Raw genomic sequence first — 10,870 nt, forward strand, 5'->3', positions numbered from 1 at the left:
AAGTATTAGAAGTAGAGTCATAGCTCGTGGGTCTCCGTAGCAGCAACCTCCAAGTGGTGAGACCCGGGCAATCGATATTATTTGCGATCGAATAATTATTTTAAAACAATGTAACGCAAATACTGTCGAGCTAATGGCTGCCTAAATTCAATCAAAATTTTCATATTCAATTGTTGATTTCTTTTAGTGCTTTTGGCTTTACTTTCTAATGATTAAATATTAAATTAAATTTATTCAAGTATCAAATACTTTTTTAAAATGATATTTTCAAATATGGAATTCATAAAAATCATTTACAACATACGTCGATGTTATCATTACTTCTAAGTTATTTCAAGTTCTCAAGACATCAATGTCTTTCGAAAGAAACTGCATCTAATGATCAGATAAACTATAGTTACCGACATGTCTTACCGACTTTCGATGCAAAGGCATTTACCATCTTCACATTGACATCATTGTTTTTACCATGTATTTTTTAATTGAAGTCGACGCTGTGACGATAGATGGAACCACTTCATTGTCTTTCTGGGAAACTGCATCGAATGATTAGAAAAACTGTAATTCTTTCTTACCGACTTTCAATGCAAGTTCAGTTACCATCTGCACGTTGGTATTACAGTTTTTTCAAATTGAAAGTAGTACATTTATTCCTGTAGATGTCGCCACCATGTCATAAAAAGCTTTGGAACCATTAACAACCACTTTCCATTGAAGCAAGTGGTGCCATCTGGAAAGAAAACCATATGAAAAAACATCAAATAATCAGAAAAGTGGTTCCTTTAATTTTGTTTTCAAATATCAGAAAGTTATTTTTATAATTAAGCTCGTTATTGAACTTCCTTAGGAGTAGTGAAACAACGTCAATTCATTATTTTCCACTTAAATAATATAACAATAGTCTAAACAATAGAGAAATGAAAATAATGATAAATTAACTGTGTAGTCGTACTGTGTTATCTTACTCATTTCTATGACTTTGAATATTTTAAAAATATCTCGGCAATAAAATATTATTAATTAAAACAAAATTTCTTAATTTATCGTACGATATAATAATCATTATAAAAAGTTTATTTACTCACATTATTATGAAATTTGGCTTGTGAAGTTTAGAAAAATCATAGAAATGAAATAATAATAGAAACAAACTTTTACTTATGTTTAATGGAAAAAAAACATTAGAAAAATTTTTTACATGCAGCTTAAATCAGATTATTTTTAGAACATATTTTATTCTCAAAAATCTCATAAAAACGAAACATCATTGTCAATCAATTGGATTTCAAATGAAACTATCGAAGAATAAAACAAGAATGAGATAAAAAGAATGACATTGTCACTGTCGTAATGACGAAAAAAAAAAAAAATGAAGGGATTTGGAAGAAATGTATTGAAGGTTCCGTAAGGATTGGTAAACGATATAAAATTTCCTTTTTTTTTTTTTCTTTTTTTGTTCAGAAACTTTATTTATTACGTACACTAGCCGACTACTATGCATGCGTTGGGGCATTCGGATACAGTGTAAGATCTCGCTTTAGATCCGACCTGCGTTTTGTCTCGGAGTTTCCTTTTACGATTTGAACATTTGCTGTCGTATTTTATTTTACTTTATTTTACTTTATTTTATTTTATTTTATTTTATTTTATTTTATTTTATTTTATTTGTTTCGTTCGTTTGTGTTTTCGTTAACAAGTTCATCGACGTACTTATCGTAACCGATTCTCAGCCATTTCGTTCCATTTTTAAAATCGAATACGCGACAAAGCGTATTACAGAATGCGTCTATATAAGTTGGGAGATGTTAAATAATCGATCCTTTGGCTCTTCGAAGACGGACGAAATGATGGATCCAATGAAATTAAGGATCATCATGTCAATATTTCATGATTAATCTTATATAGATCTCAAGGAACTCATGGCATCGAGAATGAAAAGTTATTATCAAGCGAGAGCATCGAAAATCGAAAAAAAAGCTTCGTCCGACTTGCCTTGCCTCTCAACCACATATATTTATTTTTGTGTATTTATATTTATATATATACTTTTATATAATATGTATATATATATATACTTTTTGTATTTATATATTTATATACAGTAGTGGATACAGGAGAAAGGTAATGACGTTCAATAATGATGCTTTTCTTTCTTTCTTCTTTTATAAGAGATCCGATTAGAAAGAAAATTTAGATCATTGAAAATGATCTCTCTCTCTCTCTCTCTCTCTATATATATATGTGTATATATATATATATAACACATATACATATTGTTAATCGTCGTTACTCCCATGACCACCACGCGCGTAGGTGTATCCATTAATAAAGTATAATACCTTATAGAACTAAAACTTATATCGATATATTGCACATTTGACAACAGTTATGTCTTCTTTAAGTACTTGGGTATAGGAAGTGTTCGCTAATAAACGTTTTTCTTACGTGCATCTCTCTCTCTTTCTCTCTCTCTCTCTCTCTCTCTCTCTCTCTCTCTCTCTCTCTCACTCACTCACTCACTCATTCTTACTCTTACTCTTACTCTTACTCTCACTCTCACTCTCACATATATGTCATGCATTCACTCGTTTCGATGTACCTAATGTCGTTCCTATTTAACATTCGTTGCGAATCATTTTGTGTCTTTTTCTTTTTCTATTTTTTTCTTTTTCTTTTTTCTTTTTTTTGTTAAAAGGCGAAAAGTCTTTGTTTCTCGTTTATTGGTTTATTCATTTATTTATTTATTTGTTCTTTTCTTTTCGTTTTTTTTTCTTTTTCCGATTAACTTCTCTCTCTCTTTTTCTTCTTTCCCTTTCTCTCTTTCTCTCTCTCTCTCTCTCTTTCGTTTTATTTCACTCACACTATTTAAAAGCGACTATTATTTCTTAATTAGGTATTTTTTCTTCGTATCGATGTCGTTTTGTAAGTATTGATTTAAGACGGCCATTGATAGGCCACTGATTTTCGTTGATGAGGTTCTGTTATCTCTTCTCTTCTTCGTTGCATATATATAGAGACCATCGATTTTTTTTTCTTTTTTTTTTTTTTCTTTTCTTTATTAAATTTCGTTGATCGGTTTACATACAAAGCTCATATTTCATCGTGTTGGATATCGAAATATGTATTTGTTCGATTTATTCGTTGCTCTTGTAAGTCATTTTTTCTTGTACGTATTAACCTGTTTCTTGTATTTTTGATTCCTTTTATGTCAGTTCGTTTACCCTGATCGTCCCTGCGAGTCAGCAGCTAAAAATTTCAATTCATTGTGTTCACCGTTGCATTTATTCGTCTCATTAATATCCCCTTCATTGAGAAGATATTTTAAGGGATGATCTATAACGATCTCGATCTTCATCCTCGAACGTAATGTATTTTTTGTGTTGGTTTTGTTTCGTTTACGTTCTTATAAAATATGAGGAGCTCTCTTAAATTTTTTTCTGGTCCTCCTCGATCGAGATTAGGTGAATCGTCCAGACGAAATCATTGTCGAAATGTTGTTCGCTTCGAGATCGAGATGAAAAGTCGACGAGAAGGATTAAACCGAGGCATGAAGCGTGCTCGATTGCGGTCCCGTCTGATAAGAGCTGCCTGTTGGAGCTGCCGTTGGTTGCAAGCTCAGTTGCAACTGATGTTGCTGAGCTTTCGCCCTCAAGCAGGCGATGCTCTCGTTCCTCAGTTGCTCTGTGTCCTGTACGACTCCTAAAGAAAACGACAGAATAACGATATTTTATGGCTTTTTCTCTTATCGTTTTTCTAGATTTTGTAATAATCGAGACAATGGCCACGGAATTTACTACGACATCATCGTGTTTGCGCGTGTTCATTATCTATAATATATAAATAAATGAGTTAAAGTGCAAGTCAAACTATGCATAAGAATAACAAGATTATCCGTACTTTGTTTGTTTTGCTGATTTTGTAAACTTTGAGACAATGGATGGAATATTTATTATACGGTATCATTCTAATTGGCGAGTTACGTCTCTTTCATTACTCGTAACAAAGAGATGAATGGACGAGTGCAAGTTATAAGAATCAGTATCAATTTGATCGAATCATTTGCAGAGACTTTGCGACAGTAGTCGGAGACAATGAACGAAATCGCAGTAATCAACTAATGGTCAGTTCTGTCCTTTTTATTATTTCCGATTAACACGTAATTAATCATGCAGTTTGTCGTGTAAGACAATTGTTAGTAAAACGTTCGAAAGGAACAATCGATCGTTGTTAAACGAAAAGAAGGACAGAAAAACTTGCCTGTCGACGAAGACGGTCCCATACCGTCTTGGCTCTCTTGTCCGCTCTCGGAACTGGTAGGTCCACCCTGGTGATGATTATGATGAGGGCTACTTCCGCTCCCGTTATGGTCGTTTCCACTGTCCTCGCCACCAGACTTGAGATGTTCCGCCGCTTCGATCGACTTTCGGTGCATCCCTACGGGCCCACAGTCAATCAGTTCTTGATTATTTTCGAAATCTTGACTAAAGCCGCTTGTCTTAGACGATTGCGCTGATAGAGACGGACAGAAAAAAAGATTGGACATTTTTCGAGATTGCTTCAATTGCTTATAAGCGTTTTGCCTTCTCGCCGTTCGAGCCATCAAAATTAATTTTATTTCTTTTCTATTCGTTTGTTCTTATCGCTGTTATCGTCGTCGTCGTTGTTGTTGTTGTTGTTGTTGTTGTTGTTGTTGTTGCAAGTCAAGCGATTTAATATTTATAACGACTTTACTCCTTTTGTTATTCTTATATTTGTTTAAGAAAATCAAAATCGCATCGATACTTACCAAGCAACCATGGAGCTACTGATTCGTTCTCCTTAGCACTCTTCAAAATAGTCTCTGGTAGTGGCAAAGAATGTCGAACCATCGCACCGTATAGACCATACTCCGCCATTATGGTACTTCTACCCCAGCATTTTTCGGTTTTGCGCCATTTAGCTCTCCGATTTTGAAACCACACCTGAAAAACACGAATTGAAACATTCCGAACATTAATACGACCATTTCGGAAATCTTTCAAAGTATCGTAATTGATCATTATCGGTAGGACTCAATCGCAACGGAAGTATCTAATCGTACAGGGGCGCACACGCATTAACAACTTTTATCCGATTAATAACTATTGAATCGAAACTCCGATGCCTTTCCACAGTTTTAATTATTATGTTTGAAAGGCCTCTAGCCACGATCCTATTTTTCATGCTTTTGATCCAGTTAAGCTACTTGCTAACGATCCGGATGATCCGACCACCTACCGCGAAGACACGTGGCATATTCTGCTGGTCGATTTTAACGAGCTCGATTTCCACGCGTTGACACGTATGTGCGGATGTACGTATTATCTATCTATGCGAGTCTAATCATAAAAGAAAAATTGTAATATGTCTTAACGAGATCATCCTTCGTCTTTTTAAAGTTGTCGTCTGGCGAGCTCGATTAAATACGACTGATCGTTAAAAGCTCTCTTTCTCTCTCTTCATCTTCATTTCTCCAATTTTTAAGAGTTATTTGCTTAATTGCGCGTAAATATTCCACGTAGATAATAATCGTGAAACGAGACTAGAGAGAAAGATAGAGATAGTGACTCGTTTTCATGAGAGAAACGCAAGACTGTTTTCCTCCGAATTCTCACTCGTTAAATCCACATAAAGTGCGATTATCGTACGAGTCGTCGGCTTCTCGAGGATCTACGAGTATCTCGGAGTAAAACTCTCTTTCTTTCGATGTCACGAATCTTTTCTTCTTTTAGGATGCTTTTCCGTGCCATTTTTTCCGAGTAACGAAGCAGATCGTCTTATTACGAACGATGCCAAGTTTATTACGAGAGAATAATTTTTGTAATCGTCGTTGGCAAAAAATAATTTATCGATTTAATCGTGATCGAAGAAAGGTAGCCAGCTGGATAGACGAATAGATAGATAGATAGGTAGATAGATAGATAGATAGATAGATATATTGGAATCGATTAAAAGTGAGATTAGAAAAGGAACGTTTACGTCAGTCGCATTCGTCTCACGGTATAGTATGTATCGAGGATGTTATTTAAAAAGCTCGAGGTATACGAATCGTGCGTGTAGAGGGATAGAGAAAAAAGAGGGAGAGAGAGAGAGAGAGAGAGAAAGTAGTGGGAAGCCATTGCCAGGGGGGGTCAGGGCGTGTACCAATTTGTAGCAACAATGCTAAAGTCACCGCCAGAATCGGAACGTAATTCGAATGAATGGAAACGCGTTGCCCTGTCAATTTGCCCTGCCACCCCGAAATTATCTTCCGCTTAGATTCGAACAAGCCGTCGCTTTTTTGCCGATTTATCAACGTTAACGTTAACGTCATCGAACGTTTGCTTTCACATCCCCTCTTTTCACAATTTTAACATTTATATAACTAAACGATAATGAAAATAATTCGTGCGTCGGGAGAGATAGAAAATACTATCTACTAAAAGAAATTGACGCTGGATTTATAAATTAAAAACTTTGTATAAATCGAGCGAGATTTTGTCTTATAAATCGATCGATCGATTCTCAAGTTAATTAGTAAGGAATTCTTTCTGATCGGAGACTATGTATCTTCCTGACGTCCTGGAATATTTTAGACGAGTTAAGGGATGAGAACGAGAGAGAGAGAGAGAGAGAGAGAGAGAGAGAGATGGAGAGAAGGCAACGATAGTTGCAACGTCAACGAGTAAGAGCTTCCTTTATGACGGCAAGTTCGTCGACTCGAAGGAGAACGAGAGAGGGCTTTACCTTTTCCGCACCTTCTCCTTCGTTTCCTAGACCTCCCCTCTCTCCTCCTCCCTCTCCATCACTCTCACCCTCTCTCTCTCTCTCTCTCTCTCTCTCTTTCACCACCCCCTTTATTGGCACACCCTGTGTATAATAAGGAGCGAGTTTGTATTTAGTCGGCCATGCGCAGTACTGCCTGTTGGCGTATCATCGATCAGACCGACGACTGACTATTGGACCAAAACAAGAAGATGAGAATGGAAATGGGAATAAAGAGAGAGAGCGAGAGAGAGTAAAAGGGGAAAGCAGACGCGAGACGGCCTGCCGTCGGCTTGCGAGGGGTGATAGAGAGAGAGAGAGAGAGAGAGAGAGAGAGAGAGGGGCTTTTGCATAGAGGGGGCAAACGGTGCTAACAGGAAATCCTAGTGTGAGTTCCTATGGATCACCGATACGTCGATGAACACCAAGATGACTCCCACCTGCCTCAAGTACTCTACGATATATTACCCAACCCAACGCCAACTTTGTGTATGTGCTGTATTACGCACCAACGATGATGCCTTCGAGTGAATCGCATACTCAGGTATATCAACTGGACTCCTAAGGACCCTTGAAAATTCACCTAACCGAACCAATGAGTTTTTCTTCAACCACAGAGGTATCTATATACCTTTCCCTTCTCTCACACTTTATCATTGTTTTTCGTTATTTGAGCGTTTTCTTCAAAACTCGCGTCCGACTTCTTCATTCTTTCTCTCTCTCTCTCTCTCTCTCTCTCTCTCTCTCTCTCTCTCTCTCTCGTTTTCTCTCTCTCTTTTCCTTTTTTTATAATGTTTCTAAATAAGTACGATCGAGACACTGTCCCTGAAGATAATTGGAGATCTCGTTACTCTCAAACGGTGAGTTTAGTTTGCGATCGCTCGATAATGAGATATCGAGTCTCTCTTCTTTTTCCTCTCTTTTTTTTACTCTTTGTAGGTCTTTTCTTCTTCTTACTGTTGACTTGTATAAGGAAAAGGGACGTCTTTCGAATCGTTCCGGGGAAAAGGTAAAGATCGTCAGACGTAACCTATGGAAAATCATATTTTCGGATTTTCATCAACGACGGAAATAACGATGGATGCCCTGTGAAATCCGATTATCGTTGGTAATCCGATATTACACGTCGAAACGTTCTCGCTCAAACGTATTTGATTTATAAATACATGGATTATAGATATACACATCGAACGTGTACATTATTGTGTTTTATTGCGTTATCATTCATTCCGGAAGCAATCGGCCGTGAATTTATGTTGAACTTTTGCGTCTCAAATAAAATAGCGAATATCGAAAATTCTCCTTACAACTGCACATGGTCGAATGATTAGCATAAATTGTAATTTTTATTTATTTGTTTTTAATGAACATCAAGAAATCGTCATCGAATTATCCCTGAGAGTCTCTAGATTCTCTGAAATCTCCAAATTCATGCGAAGGGAAACAATTCCCTTCTCAGTTTTCCTCAATCCCATGATAGGGATGATGCCGAGCCAATTAATTTCGTGGTAGAGGGTAGAAGCAAACGGTAGACTTATTTGACGCATAATAAGTGCACGAGGCGTTTCCCTTCTTCGTCTCCTTCGTGTTCCTTCGGTCATCGAGTGGTAAATGGTCGAGTTGGACGGACAAGACTTTGGGGTCTAACCATGGGCTATATGTACCCCATGCTGAGGCTGTGGCACGCGTCGGGCACATCATTACGAGGGACACTTGCTTACCGAATGGCAAAAAGGGTCTCTTCTACCCTTGGAAAGTAGTTGCTTCTAACTCGTCGAATTATTAGTAAGCTTGTTGGAGAATCGTTCGCACGAATGAGTAACTAGTAAAATTGGTCGCTCATTAATGAGTAACTGCTAAAATTGGTCACTTTGTAACGAAGTAAATCGTATCATTTGTGTTGTTTGATTGTAAATTATTGACGTATTTGTCCTTTGATGTTTGATTTATTTTGGTTGAAAGTGGTAGAAAAATTACGATAGTATTAGCGTTAATTTTCTCTACGAAATTCGTTATTGTAGAAATTAAAAAGAAAAATAGGAAATTTTTTTCGATATGCAAGTTCTCGATACGAAGTGAGATCATTGCAAATACGTTGCATAGGATTTAACAGTAAAAAGTATATTGCAACAATTAGATGGACGGCAACGTCATTAGATGGTAGATTTTATGTATCCACATTTGTGAATTATCTGTAACAAGAGCGATCATTTGTTCCTCGAGTTTCCATGCTAGTCTTTTTGCTAAATTCATGGCTGGCATTGCATGGTCTATGAATCTCGAGCTTTTCACAACACGCAGACTCGGTGGTTTCGATAGCGTTTCATCGGCGGCAAAGGGCGTGGCGAAAGTTCGGTCCATACTTCCAACTTAATTCGGTTAGAGTCGAGATTTATATCCCCTTTCTCAGGTTTCTCGGTAGTTCGGCTAAACACAACCAGGCCACCCTCTTGCGATGAGCTTTAGGAGAATTTATAAGCGGTACCGTTGACAATCGCGTAACGCCCAAATTGCTCGGATATACTCGTACTTCTCCGATTTTCGTCGACGCCCTTATTTATTTGCCAGTCCTCGCTGCTAAGTCGATTCGTTTCCCAGACCGAGTAGACTTCGTTCTGATGTGCATTATCGGTCAATTTTTAGGGGTGCCATTCGTCCATCCGGAATTCATCGCTTTGTTTGTCAGCGGCAGGCTCAACGCGCGCGGGACTCGTTGGAGAGAAAAAGAACAGGGGAGGACAAACTTCTGATGATTACTCCCGTGAAATTTTCTCGCCAAAAGTAGGATATTCTTTGTATCAACGAGAGAAGATCTCAAGTAGTCGGTTAGAATTTAAAGTCAAGAGAGGATGATAATGAGAGAGAGAGAGAGAGAGAGAGAGAGAGAGAGAGATTAGAATGATTAGCTCGCTCGATTAGGTAATAAACGAAGGCTTTTAACCCTTATGCCATTAATATTCAAGGACGTAAGCACTTGCTCGCATCATCTTCTCCCACCACTGATTCTCAACTCCGCTGGTGCCTATTAATATAAATAATAGATGATCACACTAGGGGAGAATTTCGAATGGCACTTGGCAGTGTCACGTTAGACACGTAAAAGGGCGAGTCTATACTACTCTACCCCTCGTTTCAACGAAGATCATTTAATCATTTCGACGAGCGATAGAAAATTCATGAGCACGACGACACTACCAGCAACAGCAGCCAGTAGCAGATAGCTAGCCAGTCAGTCAGCCGCAACCCCGTAACATTCTACGGACTAGGACAGTTCGTAAGAACAGTTCATAGAGGGTGAGACGACGATGTACGATCGACATTCAGCCCTTATGACCGGACGTGGGAATAGTTGTACGCTGAATCACACGTAAAAATTCTTCTAATTCGATTTTAATTCGATTTTCATCTGGGGGTAGGATCATCGATTCGTGGACGAACAAAAGCTACTTGGCCTGTGTAGTAGGCACATATAGTAGAGTATTAATCGTAGTAGTAGTAGGAGTAGCGTTAGTAGTAGTAGTAATATCTTCGGCTCGCGTCAAACGAGTTCGCTTGCCAAAGGAAAGAGAGTCGACGACGATGAGTAGGGTGATACGTTTGAGGAAAAAAAAGAGGGGATGATAAAAAAGAAAGAGAGAACCGAAAAGCTCTCACAGTCTCTCACATATTTTCCCAGCACGGAAGATTCATCGACGACGTCGATGGTGACGTCGTAAGAGAGAGGATGCGAAAAGGCGAGAAAGCTCGTTAGGTTTTAGACGCAATCAATTTAGGCTCCGTCCTTTGTCCCAGCGCCGCTGTTTCAAGCTGCAACGCTCGATATACATATACGTACGTACGTACGTACGTATGTACATATATATATATATATATATATATATATATATATATATATATATAATTGTATGTATACATACATAGATATTTATATGTATATGTATTACAATATGTATACAACCACGAGGAGGACTCGTCCGAGGACATCGCACATCTCGAGTATTTAATGCGTTTCTCGTAGCTTTGTAACCCCTCGTAATCGTCGTCGTAGTCGTCATCGTCGTCGTCGTCGTCGTCGTCGACGTCGTCGTCGTCGTCGTCGTCGTCGTCG

General features: G+C 38.0%; 1 protein-coding gene across 8 annotated transcripts in view; it reads right to left on the reverse strand.

Moving 5' to 3' along the window:
• Positions 1-2,981: 2,981 nt before the first annotated feature.
• LOC122635342 (visual system homeobox 2-like) overlaps positions 2,982-10,870 on the reverse strand; it is a 57,153-nt gene continuing 49,264 nt past the window's right edge. For 6 of the 8 annotated variants that reach the window (XM_043825467.1, XM_043825463.1, XM_043825460.1 and 3 more), the window contains 3 exons: positions 4,787-4,961; positions 4,258-4,509; positions 2,982-3,699 (listed from right to left, as the gene is read on the reverse strand). In XM_043825467.1, the coding sequence (XP_043681402.1) occupies positions 3,536-3,699; positions 4,258-4,509; positions 4,787-4,961 (591 nt within the window). In that variant the 3' untranslated portion in view covers positions 2,982-3,535. The remainder of the gene's footprint in view (positions 3,700-4,257; positions 4,510-4,786; positions 4,962-10,870) is intronic. The other 2 variants (XM_043825465.1, XM_043825466.1) reach the window with 1 other exon arrangement.

Source organism: Vespula pensylvanica, chromosome 18 (assembly GCF_014466175.1).
Source record: "Vespula pensylvanica isolate Volc-1 chromosome 18, ASM1446617v1, whole genome shotgun sequence".
Classification (NCBI taxonomy): Eukaryota; Metazoa; Arthropoda; class Insecta; order Hymenoptera; family Vespidae; genus Vespula; species Vespula pensylvanica.